Source organism: Prinia subflava, assembly GCF_021018805.1.
Source record: "Prinia subflava isolate CZ2003 ecotype Zambia chromosome W unlocalized genomic scaffold, Cam_Psub_1.2 scaffold_33_NEW, whole genome shotgun sequence".
Lineage (NCBI taxonomy): Eukaryota > Metazoa > Chordata > Aves > Passeriformes > Cisticolidae > Prinia > Prinia subflava.
The window spans coordinates 1,737,769-1,764,294 of NW_026960610.1; the positions used below are offsets into that span (position 1 = coordinate 1,737,769).

The following is a 26,526-nucleotide window of genomic DNA, read 5'->3' on the forward strand; positions in this document are numbered from 1 at the left end:
TATTGGTTGAGCTGCAAAATTGGTCATTCCTCTGGGGGGCAGCGGGTGCAGGGGCTCCGCACCCCATTGGGGATTGGCATAATTGGGCCGCTTCGCATTCCAAGCGGGAGGGAGCTGTGTGCGGCCTGGCTGTTCCCTCCCGTTTCCCTGGAGCTTAGATCTGCATTCTTTGGCAAAGTGTGCCTTTTTCCCGCACGCCCAGCATGGCCCTCTTGGACGCGTCTGGTTCGGGGGGACCACAGCTGGTGGGTGCCCTGCCTGGGGGCAATTCACCACAGCGTGGTCTGCCTGACCACACTTAAAACATGCCATTACACTGGATATTGCAGTGCGGACGGCTGCCTGGCTTGGGGCTAGCTGTTCTTCTTTTGCGACATGCTTGATCATGCCTGCAATACTGGACCTGGCTGGCAGTGACCATAGGATGTCTTTGGTGGCCGAATTACATTGTTGGCGCAGACATTCTGCCACAACAGGGCCCTTTGCTTCCGAGGGCAAAGCTGAGGAATCAACCGCTGCCTGGAGGCGGTCCACAAATTGCGTAAAGCTTTCGGCCTCACCTTGCCTTATTGTGGACCATGGGGATGGTCTGGCAATAACTCTGGAAGCAGTGCGAATAGTGTCTCTGGTGGCATGAGTAGTTGCTATAACTTCATGGGCCCGTGATTTCTCTGCTTGAGCTTGGGGCATGATCATCTCTGGGTCCGTGCCCATCAGCCGCTGCAGGCTGGAGCCGTGCAGCGGGTGATCCGCCCCTGTCACTAAAGCCAGCTGCTTTGTGCAATTGTCCTCCCATTCTTGTTTAAAAACAATCATCCCTGCCCCATCAAAAATTAGTCTGCAGGTTTGTTTAATATCGAATGGGAGCATGTCATCCCCTCCAAAAATCCCGTCAATGAGGGTGGAGACCATGGCAGAGTTAATACCTTTGTCTGCAATTGCTTTAATAATTGCTTGCACATCCTTGGGATTTACTGGTGAATAGACTCTTTAGTTCCCACCTTGACCCCAAGTCGGACCGGGAATGCAAACTTGGCTGACGGGGCCCAGTCTGCACATGCTATCTTGATTTTCCTCCAGTCTGTAAGCTGGGTGGGTTCATATTTTAATTCCCTCTCGGTATAGGCTGAGGCTTTATTTGACTTTGCTTTAAACCACGCTCGACCCGCTCCCTCTTTTTCGGAGTCCGTGTCAGTTTCTGACAGCTCATCCGAGCTGCTGGTGTCAGAGTCAGTGTCGGATGTGGAGTGACTCAGCACTTCCTGGCTCTGATACCTTTTTGTTGGGCCCCGGCCCCGCCTACCCCTCCTGTGGGTGGACTGCTCCTTCCCCCTAGGCTCACCCCCCCTCCTGCTAGGGGAGGCTCTTGCCGTATAAGGGTATGCTTTCAAATGAGCCCTCTGGTTGGCCTTTTCCCCCCCGCTGAACTGTCCTCCCCTCTTGGTTCGCACGCATTTGAAACATCTAACAGGCCTCCTTTGTTCTCGCTGGCCACGTGTGTCCCCCTCCCTCACCTCTGCTACTCAGCGCTATATCGCACTGAGTAAGGTGGGGGTCAGTCCCTAGCCCCCCCGTTCTCTGAATTGACGGCTGCATTTCTGGCTTCCGCCGCTACCTCGTCCCAAAATGTCTGTGCCTGCGCTTGCCCCTCTTCAGACGAGCCTGGGTTTGGGGGCTGTGGGGAGGGCTCTCGCTCTTGTGAGCTTTTGCCTCCAGCAGAATCGGTCTCGCCCTCAGTCTGCGTAGATGCCCCCACCCCCAGCTGCGGTGTGGCCAGCAGGCAGTTTTGTGAGGCTTTCCAGGTCTCTTGCTCCTGGAGAGCCTTTTGCAAAGCCTGCATGACCTTTCCCCATGCGTTAAGGTTTTTCCCTGATCCCAAGGACATTATTTCCTCAGCTAAAGCCTTAGTACATCTATCCCATATTTCTGGGTGGAGTATATCCACCATTCGGTCAATGGCCCCAATTTCTAAAAGCCTCGCGATGGCGAGATTAAAGTCTTTTGGTTTACAATCAATACCACATTGCTTATGAATCTGAGATACGACCTTCACGAGAGCTTCCAATCTCCTTGCTGGTCCGGGAGCGTTCTCCCCACCGAGCTGGTCTAGCCGCTCCAGCAACTGTTCACCCGTCCAGGCGATTCCCGTTACCCGAGTGATTCCCAGGTTTTGGCACCACTTGCTGCCTTCTCTGAGGCGTGACGACCTGGTTCAGGAACAGCACGGCGGCCACCCCCAGGCCTCTCAGGCCATCGGCTCACAGACACCAGCGTGGTAGACGGCAAATGGTGTTTATTGGCGGGCGGTATGGGGTTAAATATCTTTGGTTTAGGATGTCATTTCCGTCTGCTTACATCACTAGGTGGGGGAGGAACTTTTATCTATCCGTACAGCGCATTATCTTCCAGTCGCCTATCCCTAATTTCCCACAAAGCACCTGTTCTTAGACCAGACCCTCTTTCCAGGGAAGCTTGCTGCCTCCCTGGGGCCTGAATTAGGGATGTTGCCACAAGATTGAAGAGCCTAATTCAACCTTGAGATTACTATCCATTCCTGCTCTTTTAACAATGTACAAACAATGTCACAAAGAAAAAAAAGTAAGGTAAATCAAAATAGACTTTAGAGCACAGGGAGGAATCCTAAAAAGTTCAGGAGCACAGGTAGTGTTTTCCTCAGTCCTTCCAGTAATAGAAGGAGACTTAAGAATAATCAGGCAAGCCCAGGATATCAATACCTGGCTTCAGGACTGGTGCCTGTACCAAAACTTTCGTGTTTTAAACCATTGAAGACAATGTATAATGGGGCCTGATGGGATCCACCTGTCCTGGATGGGACAAATGAGTCTGTGGGCTTAAGCTGGTGTCACTAATCAGGAGAACTTTAAACTAGAATCAATGTGGGAAGGAGATACCTACTGCAGTCCTGTTGGTAAGCCAAAGATGGGCATAAAGAGGCTGAGAGTCTGTGGGTAAAAATCAAGAACCAGGCCAAAAAAGGACATCTGGTGGTGGGATTCTAGTAGAGGCCAACTGATCAAGGGGATCCTGTCGACAAGGCCTTCTTATTTCAGCTACAAGAAGCATCGCACTTTTAAGCTCTGATCCTGATGGGGGACTTCAGATTTCAAACACCCATACTGGGAAAGCAATACAGATGGCTGTAAGCAATCCAGGAGACTCCTGAGGTGTAGAGGACAACTTCCTAGTCCAGGTATTAGACAAACAAACCGGAGGTGAGGCATTACTGGACCTGGTACTCACCACTGCAGATGAGCCCATTAAAGAGGTTAAGACTGGAGGCAGCCTGGGCTGTAGTAACTGCACTCTGGTTGAGTTTGTAATCTCAGGGAGTGTGAGCCTGGCAAGGAGCAAAGTCAAGACCCTGAACTTTGCAAGAGAGAACTTCCAGCTGTTTAAGGAGTTGGTGAGTGAGATAACCAGGGTAACTGTCCTTACGGACAGAGGGGTTGACCAGAGTTCACAACTCTTTAAGACCACTTTACTTAAGAGTGCAAGAACTCCCTATCGCAGTCTGTAGGAAATTGAGCAAGGCAGGCTGGATACTGGCATGACTGACCAAGGATCTGTTCCTCAAACTGAGGAGTTAGAAGGAAATGCACAGCCAGTGGGAGCAGAGACAGATGACCTGAGGAGAGTACAGGGATCTCAAGGTTGCTGTTTCCTTGAGATTCTCCTTGGGGTTGCTGACCCCCAAGGTAATAAGGGTTCTCCCAAGGTTGCTGTTCCCTGGGAGTTTCCTCTGGGTTGCTGTTCCCAGAGGTAATAAGGTTTTCAGTCTTCTCTTTGCCCTAAGTGGTACACACCAGAGGTAGAGACGACAAGCGGAGTCTGCCGGTGCACATTTCCAAGGTTGTTTATTCTTTATTATCTCAGTCCTTTTTCAGCTCTGCCAGGCACTTCCCTGGCAGGGTACCTTATCTTAGTTCTTTCTCAGCTCTGCAAGGTGTCTCCGCAGAGCAGGACACGCGGCAGACTGGGCGGATCAGAGAGCCCCGCACCTTATGTACAGTACCCCTGACCCAACCACTGTCCGAGACGTATTTTTTATTTACAAAATTTCACCAATACCTACTACCTTTACTAACATGTCAGTTCTACTCTAAGCCAATCTCTAAAACCCAACTCAGCACAAGATGGGGGACGAGAGCAAGAACTAGGAGGACAGGGGCCACTCCCCAATTCCTCCATCTTGCCTCTTCAGCCCCATATACTAAGAATCCTAATTTCTATATTTATATTCTATAATAAACCATCCACTACTTATTTTAAATTCTTAGGATTTGTGATTCTTCCTGCACGTGAGTGTTCACTCCCATGGACAGGAATCAGAGTCAGTGTCCTCCTGGGATCCGTGTGGGTCTAACTGACCCCCCTGTACAGATCCCAGACCCCCCTGTCCGGTCTCCAAACCCTCCAGGGTGGCCAGAGGGGTGTTCTAGACTCCAACACAGGGACAGTTTGGATGACAAGGAATGGAGTCAGGAAAGATGAGACAAAGATGGAATGGAATTTAGCAAGGGATGTGAAGAAGACCCAAGCAGGATTATGGGAAACAGGAGCCAAGCCCACACACTTACAAAAAGCTTCTCAGAAGCCCTAGAGATTAGGGCAGGCAAACAGGAAATGGCATGGCAGTTTGCATGGAATGGCACTGTAACACCACTGGCCTGACTAGGGAGCAATGGTATCTACCTGTCTGAAGGCCACAGCTTCTCTAAACACTGCACCTGCCTTGACTGACACAGCTCTGATGGGAACACACTGTTACTCAAGTATCAGGCTGCAGGATGTGCCCTACTCTTATGCCAGACAACAGTAGTGAGAACACCTGTGGGAGATGCACCAAGATAGAGGAACTCCTCAGTTTAGTAGCAGAGCTCCAACAGGAGGTGAGTAGGTTGAAGAGTAGGAGTCTGAGAAATAGACTACAGGAATTGCACCCTACCTTCCCTGGGACAGGCCTATCAGAAAGACAGGACACATGATACAGAGGATTCCCTATCCTCTCTCCACCTGGCAGAATGCAGTGTTTTAAGGGATATGGGGAATTGCAACAAGTTCCTGCCTGGCACAGCAGGCATGTCTCCTCCATGACTACCTCACCAAACAATAGGAGGACCGAAAGGTGGAACTGAACAATGATGAGGACAGTAGTTTACCTAGGTTAGAGATGTCATCAAGGTTAAGTCACCCTATGAACTGTGTCAAAACCACTTCTATAAAGAAAAAAAAAAAAAAAAGATGAGTTCTTATCAGAAGAGACTCTCTTCTGAGGGGAACAGAAATTCCAATTTCTTAAGGAAAGTATGCTTCCTTCCCAGGGCCCAGCTTAAAGACATGGTAAGGAAACTTCCTATCCTGGTACAGCCCTCAGATTATTATCCATTATTGCTTTTTCATATAGGCAGAGATTAAGTTGCAATAAGAAGTCCAAGGACATTCAAAAGAGACTTCAAGGCCTTGGGACAACTGGTTGAAGGATCAGGAGCACAAGTAGTGTTCTCTATTTTTCCAGTTTCAGGGAAGGATGAGTGTCTTGGGGTGATTTTACGATGATACTCTATTCTCTAATTGTCTGCTCTATGCCCAGAAATGGTTGCTGTAGCTTTAAGGTGGGTCCAGGGGAGGCGGGGGAGCCTTGGGGCTCTGGTGCAGGCTTTCTCGAAAGCCTCACTCCGGGGCGTACTGGGTGCAGTGTGGACCAGTGTTACTTTGTTGCTTAGCTAGCTTGTTTTTTTTGTTACCTCAGGCAAGAAGTTGGTTTTTTTTCATTTTCTCTAGTCTTGAGGGCTGCGACAGCAATCCTTTGGCAGCTTTTGGTTTGTTTTTTTTTTTTCTTGAACTGTTCAGCTTGGTTTTGGTCCAAGATCAGACAACTGATGGGAGCCGATTGGCCAGGACTGGTGGGGGAGCTGCAGGGACACCCTATCTCAGCCAGACCTCGGAAAAAGCCAACCCAATGAAAGAAAGGACCCTAAATCCACTAGCTTCACCTGCTGTGAAAAGGAGACCAACACCAGAGATTCACCAAGTTCCCATCTGTTTGTTTTGAGCTGTTGCGTGAACCTTTGGTTTTTTTCTTCCCTGGGACAGAAGCCAAGTGCCATTTTGTTCCTCCCTGCCACATGGCCAGCTGTTTTGTTTCTTCCCCTGGCATTTTGGGATTTTTTGTTCTGCTGTGAGTGGGTATGGGGGGGGGTAAGGTTCTGACAATTCAATATCTAGCATTTATTCTTTTTTTTTTCCTGTGCTGTGCAGCCAGTTTGTAAATAAACAGTTGTGCAGTTGTGGTTTTTTTCACTTTCATCCACTACTATTCATTTTCTCATTGGCTGAAAGAGATTGCTGAACCTCTTTTCTTTAGAGGAAACACTCATTCCAGAAAGTTTAGGAGAAAACTTGTCTCTAAACAGAGACAAAATTTGGTGCCCAACTTGAAGGGCAGGAGAAAGTGAAAAAAATAATTACATTCTGGTTTGAAACACTTTGTATTGGGGTAAAGCAATCAGTGGTCACCATGCTGCTTGCCTTAATAATGGCTCTCTGGCACCTAGGCATCATTACCTATCTATATAGAGGGCAATTTTGTCCTTGGCATATGCCTTTTACAAATCAGGGACACGAATCACAATTGCCATATTGATATACTCAGTGCTAATAATTTATGGAAGTTTAGCAGAGGTACTGGGAGCTATTGAGGATGTGTATGGTCTGTTGTTTTTCCGTCCTGGTCTCGGTAGTCTTGTTTAGGGATTTATTAGTAATTAAACCCAGTCTGTTAGGGGAAAAGTAGGGGATGATGTTTCCCAGACCTTCATCTCCTTCTTCCCCTTCAGATCTGGCACACCACCTTTTGAGAATGTTCAGTTTCCCCTGGATGGTAAAGATACCACCATTCTGGTGTTTTATCTGGTAGGTTTCCTCTATATGTTCTGCAGCTTGTCTAGAATCAGGGCTGAGATTTCCAGAGAGGCTGTCCAAACATCTGCCCCAGTCATGGAAAATTCCGAGTGGTGTGGGGTGTGGGAGGAAATAGTCCAAACCCTGAAGGAATTCTCTGACACAATAGCTTGGAACTTCTCCCCTGAACAAATTCAGAATCCAGCTGAGGTGGGGAAATATCTGAAAGAAAATTGCAATGACAACTCTAATGAGAAGAAACTCATTGCAATGTGCTGGGCCCTGATTAATGCTTACCACACACTGCTAGATACTGTAGGGCAGCAGATACAGCCAGAGGGGCAGGAAGAGGAATTAGCAGACATCCCAGTCACTCAGGCTGCAGCTAAACCAGGCGGGGAGCCTAAGCCAATAGCAATTGCCCCTGTCCAGAGAAGGAAACAAAAAACCAAATCCATTCGCCCAGTGGATGATGATGGGGAGCCAGGATCCTCACAGCCAGCAGAGGAATCCAAACCAGAAATCATTACTGAGTCTTTGTCCATAGAAAGCCTTCGAAGCCTAAGAAAAGATTACACCCGACGGCCTGATGAATCTACATTAAGTTGGTTGGTCTGAATCTGGGACACCACAGGCAACAGTATAATTCTGGACAGCACTGAAGCAAGGCATTTGGGATCTCTGTCACATAATGTGGGGATTGACCAAGGGATGACAAGGGGGCCCAAAGCTCTCAGTTTCTGAACATGGCTCTTAAGAAGTGTAAAGGAAAGATACCTGCGCCAAGAAGATCCCCAGCTACAGCAAAGCTTTTGGAAGACCGTGGAACAAGGGATTCAATGCTTGGGAGAACTGGCGGTGATAGAGATCATTTTCTTAGATGACCAAACAATTAGGAGCCCAGACACGGTAAAATGTACACCAGTGATGTGGCTAAAACTTGCACAACTTGGGCAACAAGAATATGCTTCTGCTTTACCAATGATGAAGTGGAATGAAGGGGATGAGACAGTGAATACAATGGTGAGGAGGCTCCGGGCGTATGCAGACACTGTGCACGGCCCAACACATGCAAGAATCTCAGCTGTGGAAACACGTCTGTCAGAGCACATATAGAAAATGGAAGATAGGATGGAGGAGAATCACCAGAAACTCAAGAAGGAGCTTAAAGAGGACCTTCTCCAAATCTCACCGGTACAGACCAGGCGGGCCCCAGACGGTGTTAACATCCTGCCGCCGGGCTGGTTCCCCCCTCCTCAGCGTGGGCCTGGCAGGGCCAGGCCGGACCAGGCCCTTCCTCTGCTACAGCGCTGGCTGGGCCAAGCCCCGAGATCCTGACACAGCCCTAACGCAGCCTGAAATCCATCACTCTAACTGCTTCGGCCATCGCCAACCATCATGACACCTCTGCAGGCCTCGGGCGAGATATTAACTCTTTCATTGCACAGATGAAACTTGCAAAGCACTAATCCTCTCTCAAGTGAGAGAAAAGGACAGAGTAAAATCATGTAGAGAGATAACATGAAGACACTAAGGTCAGTGAAGAAGGAGTTAAGTCCCAGATGAGAGGAGAATGAAGAGATGCCTTAGTCTTAGGCTGAAATTCTTTTGCAAGGCCATGGTGATAGACTGTTAATACACTAGAATATCCCTTTAATTCATGAAAACAGTATGGGGAGATGGAGTATTCAAATTACAGATATGAGCAAAGGCATTCATGCTGAAGCAAGTAGATGTTAAAGTCGTTGTGATCTCATGAGAAGTTTGAACAGAGAAGATGAAAGTGATAAAGACCCTCTACCCCAAGGGAAAGAAGAAGAGGACCTCTGTTCCCAGAGATGAAGATGATCTCAGAGACAGATGAAGAGAACCTTTGCTTTAAACAGCTCATCCTTAAAATAATACCCCATAAGTTTGACATGGCCCACGAACGCAGCTGTGGAAGGCTGCATGAGATAAGAGGGACTTCATGAATACAGATTTCCAGGCGGCTGCTATTCGTGAAAATTGAAGCCACAAGAGAACTGTTTTCTTGTAGAGAAGTCTCCATGACATGGCAAAAGAGACTCCTCCCCCTAAGAGAACTGATGAAAGACTATTTTAGAGGTGGTCAACTGACCTAAGTCCTAAGGTTTTGTCTCTGTACACTGTCAGTAGGAAAGAAAAGAAGGTTGTGGGGGGAGGAGAAGTGTTCTAAAGATTTTATTCTGATTCTTATTATTTTTTTTCTTTCTTTTTCTTGTAGTTTTGTTAATAAAGCTTTCTTTATACTCCTTAAAGTTTGAACCTGCTTTACTCTTCTCCTAATGTTATATCACAGCAAAAAAAGAGTAAATTATTCTAGTAGGCACTCAACCAACCACATTATTTAGTGCGTGGCCAGGAAACAAAAAATTAACAAACCAAAACCACTACACCTGGCACATGAGAACCACAAAAATATGAGGCCTTGGTCGACACTGGTGCGCAGTGCACATTAATCCCATCAAGACATAGGGGCAGAACCTGTTTCTATTGCTGGTGTGACAAGGGGATTGCAGGATTTGACTCTGGTGGAAGCTGATATGAGCTTGACTGGAAAAGAGAGGAAGAAACACCCTATTGTGACTGGTAGAGAGGTCCCATGTATTCTGGGCATATATTTCCTCTGAAGCGGGTATTTCAAAGACCCAAAGGGACTCAGGTGGGCTTTTGGAATACCTGCTGTGGAGACAGAGGGCATTAAGCAGTTGAACACCTTGCCTGGACTATCAGAAAATCCTTCTGCAGGACTCCTGAAGGTAGAAGAGCAACAAGTACCAATTGCCACTTCGACAGTGCAGTGCTGGCAGTACCGGACAAATCGAGATGCTGTGATTCCCATCCACAAGATGATCCGAGAGCTGGAGAGCCAAGGGGTGGTCAGCAAAACCCACTCACCCTTGAACAGCCCCATATGGCCTGTGCGCAAATCTGAAGGAGAATGAAGATTGACTGTGGGCTATCATGACTTGAATGAAGTGACTCCACCGCTGAGTGCTGCTGTGCCAGACATGTTGGAGCTCCAGTCTGAGCTGGAGTCCAAGGCAGCGAAGTGGTATGCCACAATCGACATCGCTAATGCATTTTTCTCCATTCCTCTGGCTGCAGAAGGTAGGCCTCAGTTTGCTTTCACCTGGAGGGGCGTGCAGTACACCTGGAACCAACTGCCCCAGGGGTGGAAGCATAGTCCCACTGTCTGTCATGGACTGATCCAGACTGCACTAGAAAAGGGTGAGGCTCCAGAACATCTACAGTACATCGATTACATCATTATGTGGGGGTACACGGCAACAGAAGTATTTCAGAAAGGAGAGGAAATCATCCACATTGTCCTGTCAAAAAGAGCAAAGTCAAGGGACCTGCCTGAGAGATCCAGTTCCTAGGAATGAAGTGGCAAGATGGATGGCGTCAGATACCCACTGAGGTCATCAACAACATCACAGCGATGTTTCCACTGACCAGCAAGAAGGAAACACAAGCTTTCCTAGGCACCATAGGTTTCTGGAGGATGCACATTCCCAACCAATGACAGCCAGACTGAGTCCTCTCTACCTGGTTACCCACAAGAACGATTTCCACTGGGGCCCTGAACAGCAACGAGCCTTTGCCCAGATCAAGCAGGAGATTGCTCATGTGATAGCCTTTGGTCCTGTCAGGACAGGACCAGAGGTGAAGAACGTGCTCTACTCTGCAGCTGGGAGCCATGGCCTGTCCTGGAGCCTTTGGCAGAAGGTGCCTGGTGAGACTCGGGGTCAACCACTCAGATTCTGGAGCATGAGTTACAGAGTGTCCGAAGACAACTACACCCCAACAGAGAAGGGAATCCTGGCAGCCTATGAAAGAGTCCAAGCCGCCTCAGTACTTAAAAGAGACAAACAATGTAGCCAAGGAGGAGAGGGAGGGGTGCAGCTGGCTGCACTCTCATAGCTGAGGGGCTTTCTTTTGGCAAAGGCAGAGATATCACAAGATTTTGGCTGGGGGGTGAGGGGCTAGACTTGGCTTCTCTCTCTCTTGCTCTCAGATCGGAGGGGGAGATGGCCAGTCTGCGGTTGCTGTGAGACAAATTCGCTGCCACTGTAGAGTTCCATCTTTTATTGTTTCTACTGTGAGTGAGGCTTTCCTCGTAAGAGCGGCAGTTGAACTGGGACCTTATTGAACACCCGATCTCACTAGAAAAGGACCCTCACCATCTACTCGGATGTCCCAGGGGAAAACTCGGGACCCAGAGACCCTCTTCCCTCCGAGGGAGCCTCTCCCAGCTGCTTGCAGGACCCTGGCTGTCACTGTCTAGCCCCACTGTCTTCTGCTGCTGCTTCGAGATTTTCGCTACACTTTAACCCTATATCCCGTGCCTGCCTGATCCTCCCCGCAGTTCCGGCTACGGCTGCGAAATCTCTACTACATTTTGTTTGCCACCCCAGGGTCTGCTCACCTCTGCCATACCAGCTGCCACTCCAGAGTTCCTACAACAGTGCATTCTGCCATTCGGGAGGGTGCCGGGAACAACTGTCTCTGTGGGTTTGGAAAATAAGCCCCTTTTTATCTCTTCCACTAGCTTGCCTGCCATTATCCACATGCAGAGGGGCGGCTGAGCTCATGCCACAGTGCCCCCTCCAGCCGCAGGAGAATCATCACACCTGCCCTGCCTGGCTGGGAGCCAACAGTGCCCCTGCTGGCTGTGACCATAACTACATTGAAAGGGAAAGTGCTTGACAGCCAAGAGAAGGCTGTTGTTGGGTTTCTGATTTTCTTTGTTGTTCCTGCTGTTGTTTCTGTTTGTTTGCCTTGTCATATATATATATTCTGCTAAAGAACTGTTATTTCTTCTCCCATATCTTTGCCTGAAAGCCCCATAATTTTAAAGTTATAATAATTCGGGGAAAAGGGGGGGGGTCACATTTTCCATTCCAAGGGAGGTTCTCTCCTTCCTTGGCAGACACCTGTCCTTCAAACCAGGAAAGAGGTGAAGAACAAAAAGAAGGGATTCTAAAAGTACATAGGTTGGAAAACAAAGGCCAAGGACGGTGTACACATCACCTCCTCATCCCCTATCCCAAATAAATGAGAAGGGAGAGCTGGTTGCAATTGATAGTTCTTCACCTCAGTCTTCACTGGCAGTCAGGTTTCTCCTGTCTCTCAAGTCCCTGAACCTCTAGGTGGGGGTTGGAGTAGCAAAGGCCCTCCCACTGTAAGCAAAGAGCAGGTTTGAGACCACTTGATGAAGCTGAATAGCCACAAGTTCATGGGGCCTGATGAGATGCATTGCGGGGTCATGAGGGAACTGGCTGATGTTCTTGCCAAGCCACTCTCCATCATTTTTGAAAAGTCATGGCAGTCAGGCAAAGTCCCCGGTGACTGAAAAAAGGAAACCATCACTCCTATTTTTAAAGAGGGCAGAAAGGAAGATCCAGGGAACTGCAGACCTGTGAGCCTTACCTCTGGGCATGCCTGGGAAGATCATGGAGGAGGTCCTCATGGAAGCAATGTTAAGGCACATGCAAGGCAAGGAGGGGGTCCAAGACAGCCAGCATGGCTTCACTAAGGGCAAATCGTATCTGACCAGTCTGGTGACCTTCTATGATGGAGTGACTGCAATGGTCAACAAGGGAAGACCAAGCAATGTCATCTACCTAGAATTCTGTAAGGCCTTTGACGCAGTCCTACACGACATCCTTATCTCCCAGTTGTAGAGACAGGAATTTGAACGGTGAACTACTTGGTGGATAAAGAATGGGCTGGATGTATGCAGCCAGAGAGTTGTGGTCAATGGCCCTATGTCCAGGTGAAGGCTGGTGACGAGTGGTGTCCCTCAGAGCTCTGTCTTGGGACCAGGGCTCTTCAATATCTTCATCAATGACCACAGACAGTGAGATCGAGCGCACCCTCAGCAAGTATGCAGATGACACAAAGCTGAGCGGTGCAGTTGACACAACAGAGGGATGGGATGCCATCCAGGGAGACCTGGACATGAGCCAACAGGATGCACTCATAGCCCAGAAAGCCAACAACATCGTGGGCTGCATCAAGAGAGATGTGGCCAGTAGGTTGAGGGAGGGGATTCTCCCTCTCTACTCTGCCCTCATGAGACCCCACCTGGAGTACTGTGTCCAGGTCTGGGGTCCTCAGCACAAGAAAGATGTGGACCTTTTAGAGCGGGTCCAGAGGAGGCCATGAAGATGATCTGAAGGCTGGAGCACCTCTCCTATGAAGACAGGCCGAAAGTGCTGGGATTGTTCAGTATGGAGAAGAGAAGGCTCAGGGGAGAGCACTCATTGAGGCCTTGCAGTACTTGAAGAGGGCTTCTAAAAAAGAGTGCAACTTTTCACATGGATAGATAGTGATAAGGGGGAACAGTTTTAAACTGACAGAGGACAGGTTTAGATTAGATGTTAGGAAGAAATTCTTTACTCAGAGGATGATGAGGGACTGGAGTAGGTTGCCCAGAGAGGCTGTGGATGCCCCATCCCTGGAAGTGTTCAAGGCCAGGTTGGATGGGGCCCTGAGTAATCTGATCTAGTGACTGACATCCCTGTCCATGGCAGGGGGGTTGGAACTAGATGATCTTTAAGGTCCCTTCTAACCCAAACCATTCTGTGATTCTGTGGTATTCTGTGCTTGAAACCTTGTTCAAGTTCTGGGTTGTGATGGGGCAATGAGCCAAGTAGATTGATGTCAGGGATAGCTTGGAGATCTAGCGAAATTAGTGTGCAATTGTATAAGTCTCTAAGAATACTTGCCAGGATCTTCGGGGGGGGGGGGGGGGGTGGGCAGAGGGGCTGCAGAGGTGGCTTCTGTGACAAGACACCAGAAGCTGCCCCCATGTCAGACAGAGCCAATTCCAGCTGGCTCCAAGACAGACCTGCCACTGGCCAAAGCTGAGCCAATCAGCGGTGCTGGTGGTGCTTCTGTGATACAATATTTTAGAAAGGGTAAAAAGCACTGTGCAGCACCTGTGAGGGAAGAGGGAGAAAAATGCAAGAGGAACAACCCTGAAGACACCAAGGTCAGTGAAGAAGCAGGGGGATGAGTTACTCCAGGCTCTGGAGCAGATGTTTCCCTGCAGCCTATGGTGAACCACATCAGAGCAGCCCTGCAGCCTGTGGAGGGCCAGGCACCAGAACAGGCTCCTGGCAGGAACTACAGCCTGTGGAGAAATAGTCTATGTAGGAGCAGGTTTTTCTGGCAGGTTCTGTGGCCAGTGGGTGACCCATGCTAGAGCTGTCTGTTCCTGAAGGACTGTACTCTGTGGAAAAGGACCCATGTTGGAGCGGTTTTGTGAAGGACTGAATCCTGTGTGAGGGACCCCCCACTCTGGAGCAGGGGAAGAGTGTGAGGAAGAATTAGCAAGAGAGATTGTTTTGAACTGACTGCAACCCCTTATTCCCCATCTGCCTGGACTTCTTGTGGGGGGAGGAGGTACAAGAATCATGAGTGAAATTGAGCCTGGGAAGGGTGTAGGGGAAATGTTTTTAATTTTTAATTTTGTTATTGTTCTTTGCTATCTCACACTATTTCTATTTGCAATAAATTAATTTTCCCCATGTAAGAGTCTGTTTTGCCCCTGACAATAACTGGTAAGCAATTTCTGTGTCTTTATAATGACCTATGAGCTTTTCCATTTTATTTCCTCCCCATGTCCTGCTGAGGAGGGGGAGAGTGAGAGCACTTTGGTAGGCACTTGGTGGCCAGCCAAGGTCAACCTGCCACACCTGATCGATTATTTTAGTGCTTAGCAGCCTTGAAATGCTGTGAAATATATACTAATGAGAGGTTACTGGAGGACCTTTAGTCATGGCCTTGAATTTTGAGAGACTTGGACCAGTACAGGGACTCATGTGAGACTGCTGGAAATTAATAAGAAGCACTAGTGACTTTCAGCTTCACCTGTGTTTGTGTTTATGAGCCTAGTTGTCTCACTTCTTCTGTAAGTCAATGCACAATCTAGTATTTCTGAATGAGGAAGGTGAAATTCTGAATGGTGACAGTTGTATTGTTTTTCAGTTCCTAGAGTGATTCTGGGAAAAGATGCTTGCTAGACATAAACTTTAAAATGCTGAATGGGCACAAACATTGGTATGCTGTCCTGGCAAAGGGCAGAAAGCATTGCAATAGGTCTGTTAAAGAACAGGCATGTGCATATCTAGTACTCTATAGAAATTATACTTTTTGGCAGAACAGCAAAGAAGTTCAGAGCAGATTTCCCAGTTTTGGTGTTTCTGAAAAAGAATTGCTGGCAGCGAGTCACAGACTCTACATACTAAGCTGAGGATGCTTTATGATTTGTATTATGTGGACGCACACGGTTTTCTCACTGTTCCTGCCATTTTCAAGGAGTTAACTAGGCAAATAAGGTAATGCCCTTTCCCAGGAAAATCATATTAAGAACTTACGTTACTTCTGTTTAAGTTCCTGTGGTGTAAGTTCATCTTGAGTGCTTATAAGGGTACAAGATCAAAACCCTCCAGCTACCTTTTGCAAAAATGTGAACTGCTTACATGAAGTTAAGCTTTAAAATGCCAAGTCTGAGGTCTAGATAGATTGACTGCATTTTAGCTTGAGGTTTTACTATTAGAAGATGATTCATTTAGCCAGAGATTAGCTCCCCATATTGTTAAACACTGGTTCAGCTATGACACCAATATCAACATAGGAAGTGCTAGAGTCACCGAGTAATTTTAAATTACTATATTTAACACAGATTTGCTGTGAGAGCACAATGCATCTACAGTGATTTCACCTGTAATACAAGCTCACCTATGGTATAAACAAGGATGGGGAGAAAAGGGATGGTTCACCAGGACCATCAGACTTAATTTTCTAACATTCAGGAAGAGCCATGTTTGCTAGTGTAAAAATCATGTAGTCTGTTTATTCTTTTGGAAGTTGAGTCATTGAACAGCTTTATAGTACTGGCATATACACTTTGTGCAGAAGGAAAATGTTCATTTAGATTAATAAATAATAAAATTGACCGTGATTACATGTACATAAGTGTATATATAAAGGAGTTATATAAATAAAGTAATGAGCTATCCTGCTTGAAAATAACCGTTCCTCAAATATAATCTTTTTCCAGATTTGTATTATGGTGGAGAAGCTTTCTCTGTAGAGCAGCCACAGTCCTTTACTTGTCCTTATTGTGGAAAGATGGGTTATACAGAAACATCTCTTCAGGAACATGTTGCTTCTGAACACGCAGAAACATCAACAGAGGTGGTAAGCCGCTTCAGCCTTGTTTTTAAATTACAATGAAAGTATAATAAAATATCCAGAAAATGCGGTGATTTTTGTCTTGAAGTATGTGGTAATTTAAATGCTGACCAGGAAGGTATGTACCATACATACACATACACATACACACACACACACACACAGACACACACACACACAATGCTGGTGTTTCCACTATTGACTCCTTGAGCTATTAACAGTGCCTACATCATCACCTTTACCTCTCTCTAGAGTTTCTCACAACACTCTTTCATCAGTCTGAATCAGTTTTGCAGCCCAGTCCCTGTATCCTTGATGTTCAGGCCACTAATTCCTGGTGTTACAGAAAAGGTTATACCTTTGTAAAAATAAAAACTTTTAAAAATATTGATATATTTATTTTATTTATAAAGTGGCCTTTGCTGTTTTCCCATAACCCTTCCACTTAATTTTTCTGATGATTTCAACAGTGACCATTGATGCAGAGCAATTACATACCATATAATAACCTACTGCAGCAGTTGTTTTGCATCTGTTTTTGTCAGTAAGGGTTCTCCTCAAGTCTTTACATCTAGATGTTACTGTTGCTTGTGCCAAAAGGTCTGAATTTTTTCTGAAATGCAAGGTGACTGCTATGGAAACAATAAAATAATAAATAACTTGGATTTTGATACTCTTAGAAATAGTTTGTTCTGAACCCTCATTACAGTGTTGAGAAACTACATGCTTGCACTGCTTTGTGTTCAGACAATTTTCTTTTTAGCAAAGTCTGTAGCCCTGTTTTTAGATTTCCCTTTATGGTGCAGGTGTATGTTTTGTATTTATTTCTAACACCCCCTTCACTTATTTAACAGTTATGTGTGTTATCAATCCTTAGTTAAATTCTTGACCAAGAACTTTGGGTATCTTTCCAGCAGTAGGTAATATATTCATATTTGTGTGTGATAACTGTTTATGCCTGAGGAATGTATGATTACAGAAGGACATTCAGGGAACTGTTGTCTAGTTGTTTTTGTTCTAGATCCCTATAAAAATGTGCATGCTTGAAGAAAATTTTTTTGAGAACTTATGTGGGAGAAGGAGAATCTCTCTGCGCTTGCTAAGGGCCTTATATCAAGGAGTAGTAGAATTAAAACTGGTGTAAGACCCCCCAAAAACTCTTTTGATGAGCCTCTTAAAAGGGCTTACAGTTTTTCATGTATTCTGAGTTAGATGCATGGAAGAAATACCATCAAGATATTCTCAAGAGGTCTTAACAACAACAAAAAAAACTTTACTGGCAACTTCAGAAAATCAGAGAACTTTGGTAAAAGTTTAGAGCAACATTCAATCAACATAAAGCATTTCACAAAGCATTAACTTCAGCTCATTTAACTTAGCAAACTCCAAGCTCATTTGATTTTAAGTTAGTCCAAACTCTAAGAAGAGGGAATTAGAAGAAGAAAGAGAATAAATATAGAAAAGAAGAAACATAGCTGCCACTCTTGGTTCCAGCAGTGTTCAGCTGATAGAAATTCCAAGAGGAGGCAGGGTCAAGATGTGTGCTCTCCTCATACTTTGGTTTAAGTACCCTTTGGTTTTCCTGGGCCCTTCCCTCAGATGGGACTTCTAGTCATCTGGCCACTCTGGGACTAGATTGAGACTTCAGGGATGAGATGTGGAGCATTGCCTCCAGTGTGGCAGTGATTGGCAACCATTGTGGGGCTGGGATATCTCAGGGTTATCTTTCCCTGAGATTCTCCTTGGGGTTGCTGTTCCCCAAGGTAATAAGGTTTTCCCCCAGGGTTGCTGTTCCCTGGGAGTTTCCTCGGGGTTGCTGTTCCCCGAAGTAATAAGGTTTTTCGTCTTCTCTTTGTCCTAAGTGTTTCACACCAGAGGTAGACGACAAGCTGAGTCCGCCAGTGCATGTTTCCAAGGTTGTTTATTCTTCATTATCTTAGTTCTTTCTCAGCTCTACCAGGCCTCCCTGGCAGGGTACCTTATCTTAGTTCTTTCTCAGCTCTGCAAGGCATCCCCAGATGGGAGAGGACACGTGGCGGACCGACCGGATCAGAGAGCCCCGCACCTTATGTACAGTACTCCTGACCCAACCACCCTCCACAACGTACTTTTTATTTACAAAATTGTACCAATGCCTACTACCTATGCTAACATGTCATTTCTACTCTAAACCAATCTCTAAAATCCAACTCAGCAAAAGATGGGGGATGAGAACAAGAACAAAGAGCACAGGGGCCACTCCCCAATTCCTCCATCTTGTCTCTTCAGCCCCATATACTAAAAGTCCTAGATTCTACATTTACATTCTATGATAAACGAAATACTACTTATTTTGAATTCTCTCAGCTTGTGATTCTTCATACAATGTGGGCATCCACTCCCATGGACAGGGATCAGAGGCAATGTCCTCCTGGGCTCTGTGTGAGGCTGGTTGACCCCCTTGTATAGATCCCAGACCCCCCGTCCGGTCTCCAAACCCTCCAGGGTGGCCAGAGGGATGTTCTAGACTCTGACAGGGATACAGGCCCAGGGAGAGTGGGGTGTATGGGGCAGTGCATTGCCTCACCAAAGGCAAGGCCTGAAATGCTCCTTCCCCTCACACACTCACCCAAAATTTTTTGAGCCAGCAATGTCTTTCAGTCTCTCACAACTGGTCAGCCTGTTCTGAGACTCAAGTGTCTTGGTCTTCCCTAAAAACATATGAATTATTGGTGCATATTTTTTCATTTTTAGATTTAAAACTTGGAGTAATTATTATTTCTCAATCAAGTGATTAAGGATAATGGCCAGAAATGCAAGGCGTTCAGATGGATGTGTCTGGAATTATGATGATTGTTACTGTTGATATTGGGTTTCAAAAGCAGCATTCAGGTAGAGGGGTCTTTTTTAGGGTTGTAGCTCTGAAAATTGTAAGAAATGCAATCAGATGTCTTTGAATCAAGTTTCAGAATGAAGACCACTTTTCTGCTACTCAGTCACACTTAGCAGATTCATTTTGTATTTAGTAAGGCAGCAACTAGACTGAATTAAAAGGTCCAGGGTAGGGTGGGTTGGCTGACTGCCAGATAACCATCAAGCTGCTCTCTCTCACCTTCCTCCCCAGCAACAGGATGGGTAGAAAGTATGGCAAAATGATCATTGGTCAGGATATGGAGGGGCATTACTCAGCTCCTCAACATTGCCTGTAGCTTTCTTCAGAGTACATCCACCTCATCTGATGTGGGGTCCTTCAAGGGCTGCAGGGGGACAACCTGTGTCACCATGGTCTTCTCCACTGGCTGCAGGGGAATCTGCTCTACTGCCTATAGCACCTCTACCCCCTCCTTCTCCACTGACCTTGGTGTCTGCAGGGTTATTTTTCTCATATTTCTTCACAGATCTGGGTGCATCAACAGCAGCAGGGCAGAAGCCCCCTTAGTTTATTTTTCCATTATATATCTGCGTCAAGGTGACCATGGATTGGAGAAGGGTATCGCCACCTCTCCTGTCACATTGGTCCAGGAGGCTGTCATTCAACCTCCCCTTGTCTTGGAGAAAGAATTCATAACATTGCCAATATTTACAAAACATGGTCCTGTGTTTACAATTCACCAGCGTGAGAAACTGCACGTTTCTCCTTTAATATGAACGCTCAGCAAACCAGGAAAATTCATGGCAACATCTCACCCTTTTAAGTATATTAAAAAGAAAACAAAAAAAGAAAAATGAACAATTCTATGACAGGAAAAAAGAAAGAAAAAAAAAACCTGTCTAAAGTTCACCGACCTTCATTTAGGTGACGGTGTGAGGGCTACATGTTGGTCTGATTCTGCCTTTGCTACCCAGGGTTTCACCCTGAACCCCTTGCAATAACCTGCTCAAAATATCTCGAGCATAGTCTAACATAATTCAACCAACACCCTCATATTTTTAAATTTTTATAAGACACAAGGGAATATACGGTGCAAAAGGCAGGAGCATTCCAAGAAAAATTTAACTACTCAATTCAAAATTCTGAACCCCAAAAGTTCTGTCCCAAAACCACAACCCCCAAACAACGTGCCCTTTCCCCACAGAGGTCACAATGGCTACCATACATAAAACTGAGCTGTAGCAAACAATTCCTCTGAGTCCATGATTAACAGTCCGCTGGCTCTCAGCATCACACTGCTTCAGTCAGTCCTTGTCCAGCAGCTCCACAGGATCCAAAGTCTCTATGGAGGCCATATAGGAAAAGAGAGGATGCCAGTCCGTGTCCATGTTAATCAGATCTCGAAGAGGCTTCTCTGATGGGTGGCACTAGGGTGACACAGGATGCACAAGGTTTCAGGATCAAACAGGATCAGTCCAATGCACCTGAGGCAGCTCAGCAGACTTTCAGTGGCCGCCGTCTTAGCATGGATCACAGAACCTGAGGATAGAGAACTTAGAAAACACAAATTGAGCAATTGACTTTTTCTCAAAGAATGCATGCAACATAGGATGTGGACGTAGAAACCCACTGCAAGGTCCAAGGAAAACTGACCATAGCTATGTGGCAACATCAACACTTCCTACACTTGGGATGATGGCTGTACACCAGCCAGAGAATTTTGCTCTTGTTCTAGAGCTTGGGAAACTGTTTCGTCCCCCTGACGTCTTCGTCTTTTTCTTCGCCTCCGAGTTTTCGGGCTTGGTGTGGGCTCGGCATGACCCACTGCTTTGCAAGTTTCTGCAGTATGGTCTGGACCCCCACATTGTGCGCAGAAAAACAAGGGAGTCACTTTCTGTGCCTCCTTTTCCTGTTCTCCACTAGGCTGAATATCTGCCTGTGTCTCATGTCCAGCATTCTGCCTCTGTTCAGCCGGCTGTGAAGCAGCCGTTGGGGTCATCACCATAGAATCACAGGTGTTTAGAACTGCACAGGTCTGGACCATCTCCAGGACAGTAGAAGTCTCTGGAATGGTTTCCAGGAGCCTCTGGCAAGCAGAATTAGCATGGCTTCTTGCTAATTGCTCCAAAATTATCATTCTTATAGTGCTATCCTGGACTCTCATCTCTAAAAAATCCATCAGACGCACTATAAGTCGATGAAAAGGTTCACCTGGCTTCTGTGCTATATCTGAGAAGTCTTGCTTTGGGGAGAAGGATAACTTGGTTTTTATCAATGCAGATATCCCTATGTATCTGCACGAATCTAAGACAGTGCGAGAAAGGCCAGCTTGCACATCAGGGCAAGCATATTGACTCCTCCCCATAAGTAGGTCAACTCCGACCCCAAACAAGGGATTGTCTCGAGGCAGGTGTCTATTTATGACAGCCATTTGTACAGCTAGGAATTTCCAATTTCTTTCAAAGGTAAAAACCTGTTGAGCTTCAAGCATCACTGTTGCAAAACCTCTTATTACATAAGGAAAGATCAGATTCTCAAATTCTGCACTGATCCATTGAATTGCCTCAGTGAAGCTTGTATTATTTTCTGCCACGTCCCTTGATAAGGGAAACGGGACTGCCCATGATGGGTCATCATGGCTATGATGCTGTGGAACCAAGCCCACAGGTCCCTGAACTGGCTCAGGCAAAGCTGCATCTTCAGGCAGCAGCTCTGTTAGGTCAGCAGCCTGATTCACCTGGGATGCAGGACTAAAAACCTCATCCGATTTCACGACAGGAAAAGCGTGCACCTCAGAAAACGCTTTTTCCCCGTTATCATCTCCCACAGTCGACCCGGCCCCGTAGGGGGGGTGGGCGGGGGACAGTGACTCGCTCAGACTCCTCTCTGAGCGGGGGGGTGATTGTCGCGCTGGGCAGGGAGGCGTGGCCGATCGGCCACAGCTTTCAGCTCCCGCCTGGCCAGCCGATGGGTCGGTGGCCGGGTCCAGAGCCGGCAGCAGCTCTGCGGCTCCAGCGCTCGGCCCCGCCCCCTCTGAATGGAGGGGGCATGCGGCGGGGCCGCGTGGCGGCGCGGGGGGGCTGTCCAGCGCGGGTGGCCCCACAGCAGCGGGCAGCATTGCGCCCAGCCCTCCCCCCGCGGCGCCGGACCGGCACCGGACGCGTGGGGCAGGGCGCGGCGCGGTGGGCGGCGGCGGCGGCTCCGCTGCGGGCACCGCACGGACCGCCGGCGGCGGTGACCCCGCGCACAGCATTTGGCGCGGCGGGGGGATGGGGCGGGGCCGGGCGGCGGCGGCTCCGCGCGGCAGCTTCAGGGCGGACCCCGCAGCGGCAGCGGGCAGCAGGGGGGTCGCCGCGGCACGCCGGGCCCGTGAGGGGCGGGGAGCAGGGTTGGCGGAGCGGCGGGAGCGGCGTTGAACCGCTCTGGCTCGGCGGGACACAGGCGGACGCGGCGCGCGCGCGCCAGCGGCACCGCCCGGGCACAGTGGCCCAGCAAAAAGGCTCACAAAAGTCCCGCAGCCCTTCCGAGACCCGCGCTGGCCACGCCCAACCCCCGACATGGGGGCTGGGATCTCCTGCATCGGCTCTAACCCTGCATCAGAGCAATCCTCGTCAGAAGCGACGGAGCTCGCAGGGGAGCCAGTCCTGCTTCCTGTCGAAAGCCCAGAATCAACTTCAAAGTCCTCCCCAGCCTCTTTTAAAAGTGGGAAGACTGTTCCCCAGGTCCCTAAGAGAGCGCTAGCTCTCATATTTCCGTTCAGAACGGATAAAAAAAGTTTTTCCCCCAGGGTTTTCCATGGGTCGATTGAGAGTGCTTTTTCAGCACTATAAAAAATTCCAAGTTTCTTCCCCCAGCTAAACAGTTCTCTCACGTGTTTCCTGGTCAAGTCAGCGTCACAGGACAACAAAAAGGAGTGGAGCAGTTCCATCATCAATCGTTCCTCTGAGAACATCGTGGGTTTCTTCTTTTTGCAGCTGTAAAAGGCAGATTTTTTTTTTCTTCTTTTTTCTTTCCTCACTAGCTTGCAACTTGACCACGTAGGCGCCAGTTATCACCGTGGAGGCCCAACCAGGAAAACAGACTGGGGACACAGATCTGGGTGCATCAACAGCAGCAGGGCAGAAGCCCCCTTAGTTTATTTTTCCATTATATATCTGCGTCAAGGTGACCATGGATTGGAGAAGGGTATCGCCACCTCTCCTGTCACATTGGTCCAGGAGGCTGTCATTCAACCTCCCCTTGTCTTGGAGAAAGAATTCATAACATTGCCAATATTTACAAAACATGGTCCTGTGTTTACAATTCACCAGCGTGAGAAACTGCACGTTTCTCCTTTAATATGAACGCTCAGCAAACCAGGAAAATTCATGGCAACACTGCTGCTGTACAGTTTTTTTACTTTCTTAAATATATTATTACAGAGATGCTACCACCATCACTGATTGGCTCAGTTTTAGCCAGGGACAAGTCTGTCTTTGAGCTGATTGGAACTGGCTCTGTTGGCCATGGGGACAGCTCATGTTGTCTTCTCAAGCCAAAAAGTCTTTAATGTGTACAGCAAAAAAGGGATCATGGCACAGATCAGATAAACTAATACTGAGAACGGATAAGTTAATATTATGGTCAGCAGTGGTTAAACAGCTGTAATAATTCTATGTTCCCTCTAATATGCTCTGGTCAAATCTGTCATTATCTCAAACCCTTTTGAGTCCTAGGTTGCATGCCAAAAATACTGGTCATGGTTTAATCCCAGCTGGCAACCAGCATACACAGCTGCTTGCTCACTTCTCCCCTGCCCCTAGGGGGATAGGATGGCATGGTATAGAGGTTTCACGTTCGCTGAACTTTGCTTGTTAAATTTTGTGTAGTGGTTTAAGTATTTTCTTATTGTGAAAATAAGATTAGGAGAAAAGGGAAAACAGGCTCAACTTAAAGATAGATTTATTAACACACACCAAAAGAAAGAGGGAAAGAAAAAAAATCAAAATGAAATCTTTCAAAGCACCCCCCCCCAGTGGTTTACTTTCTCACATACAACATAAAAAGACAAAACTTGTAATTTTCAGTCAGTTTCACTATTCAAAAATAATCTTTCATCAGTTCTTTTAGGAAAAGAGTCTCAGAAACTTCTATGGAATTTCTCCACTGACAACATAAAAGTTGTCTTGTGGGTCTCATCTCTCACAAAGACAGCCGCCCAGAAACCTGCCTTTGTGAGGCCTTTATTAATAGCAACTTTCTCAACACTGCATATGGGCCATGTCTGCTTATTAGGGGTACTGTTTAAGGATGCCTCTTCTAGTATAAAACAAAGATTCTCTTCTATTTCTAAAATTATCTTCATCTCAAAAATTTAAAATTCCCTTTTCCTTAGGAACAAAGAGCTTCATATCACTTTTAACTAGAGCTTTACATCCCCCCAACAGCATTCATATGTTACAGGAAAAATAGTCCATTATCCATAGTTTACTAGAGACGTCCAGCCAAATTAGGCCACTTCTCTTGTCTCAAATAGTCTTTTCACTCACTCTTCACTGACTTCAGTTTCCTGCTATGTCTCTTTATAGTTCAATCACTTTGTCTGTTCTCACTTCGGGAACGGGCAGTGCTCTGGGAGTTCCATCTGCTGGCAGGAAAGAGTTAAAACTTGCCCAGGCCTGTGGTAGTCATGTGGTCTTGCCGGGCGGTAACTGCAAAGATCTCAAAGCCATGCCGGTAGAAGAGGCTGGTAGATGCTTTCTTTTCCATCTCTCGATCTGATCTAAGCTCAGCTCGGGGCTGCCATCAGAGTCTGCAAGCTCCCTTTACCTTGCTGCTGGCTGCTACCAGGCCCAGCCATGGCCTGGCCCCCTCTGCCACGGCCTCCAGCACGCGGCTAGCCCTGCTGAGCCAGAGCCTCCCGTCTCCCCCACCAGCAGCTAGGGAGAAGAGGAGCTCGGCCGGCCAGGCCGCTCTCCACAGCAGCAGCTCCTGGAGACCTGGCCGGGCTGGGCCCGGCCACCCAAGGCAGAGCGGGCCTAAGCCAGGCCCCGCTGCTGCCCACGATGTTAGGTGGTGGCTCACCGGGAGGAAAGAGAGAGAGGGCTCAAACAAAGCCTCAGTTTTATATGGGTATTACCAAAAGTCGAATTCTGTTTTCTCAGTAGTCAAACCACATGCCAGTAGTCAAGATCTGGCCCTTGATATGTCCTTGGCTTTTCTAAAGAAATCCATGGTCCTGATAGGGCAACAGTCCATATTCTTTAACTAAAAAACAAACTGTGTTAACCCATAACGGATGGGATGGGATGGGATGGGATGGGATGGGATGGGATGGGATGGGATGGGATGGGATGGGATGGGATGGGATGGGATGGGATGGGATGGGATGGGATGGGATGGGATGGGATGGGATGGGATGATGGGGGGGGGAGAGAATAAGAAGGGTAGAAGTGCAGAAACCTGTGGGTTGATGTTATAAATGCTCAGCCAATTTTCAAATTAATAAAGTAATTTTATTAAGAAAATATAGAACAAAATTTAAACATACCAGCAATCAAAAGGACAATGTTGATAGACCCAGGATTGACATTGGGTGAACGTCTGTCACAGCCTCGGTCGCACAGTGATCCCTCCTCTGTTCACAAATCCTGCCCTCTTCAAATCCCCTTATGTAATAAATGCAATCGCTTATTTTAAAAATTTATGAAAGTTTAATAACAATGAAATGGTTATTAAAAAAAATAGTAATACAAATATAAGGGTTAAACAATTTAGAGTTAGGACAATTAATAAGACAATAATAGCAAAGAGTTACAGCCCGGGCTGGGTCCCCCTTCCTAGACAAAAGTCAGCCAGGAGAAGGACAACGTTAAAAGAGAATTTACCCCTTAAGAGGGGTCACTTCATGATTATGCATATTTTATTTAAAACAAGACATTTTGTCTGGTACTTGTCAAAAACTTTCTGTTAATCCCCCTGGGGCCTTTGAGTCTAAGTCAGGCTTGAAGAGGTTATTTCTGTTGATTAGGAAGCCATAAATCCCTCTCCTCTGGAGAATTTAGGGGTTTCTGTAATTGTTATCTCTGTGCGAAGGATTTCCTGGTTATCTTCTCTTTCTCTTGAGTTAAAAAAGAATATCTCACACACATAGTTCTTATTTTTTATTACTAAAGCTTAATGTTATTTACAAAACTACATTTACTATATTATTCAGATGTTAATACAGCATAACTTTTCAACCTAGCATAATACATATAGTAAATATCTGCGTAGAGCCATATAATATGCATTTTTCACACCTTATATATTCTTTATTTTGCCTAAGGCTGAACAGCCGTTTCATAAAGTAATTTCAGTTTTTTTACTCAGTCTCCCTCCCCGCTGAAAAGGTTCTTTGGAGGAGAGATGAATACTAATTTCGGGGTTTGGGGTGGATGAATAGAGGTGTGTCTTCCTTCCATGCATGTGCTGAGGTTTGTGTAAACATTCAATGACTGAACCATCAGTAGTCCTTGTCGCCAGAAAAGAGATGGCTCCTTCCT

General features: G+C 46.9%; 1 protein-coding gene across 1 annotated transcript in view; it reads left to right on the forward strand.

Moving 5' to 3' along the window:
• Window positions 1-26,526, forward strand: part of LOC134565070 (E3 ubiquitin-protein ligase KCMF1-like) — a 113,287-nt gene that overhangs the window by 75,137 nt on the left and 11,624 nt on the right. The window contains exon 3 of the mRNA XM_063424447.1: window positions 16,019-16,158. Coding sequence (XP_063280517.1) covers window positions 16,019-16,158 — 140 coding nt within the window. The remainder of the gene's footprint in view (window positions 1-16,018; window positions 16,159-26,526) is intronic.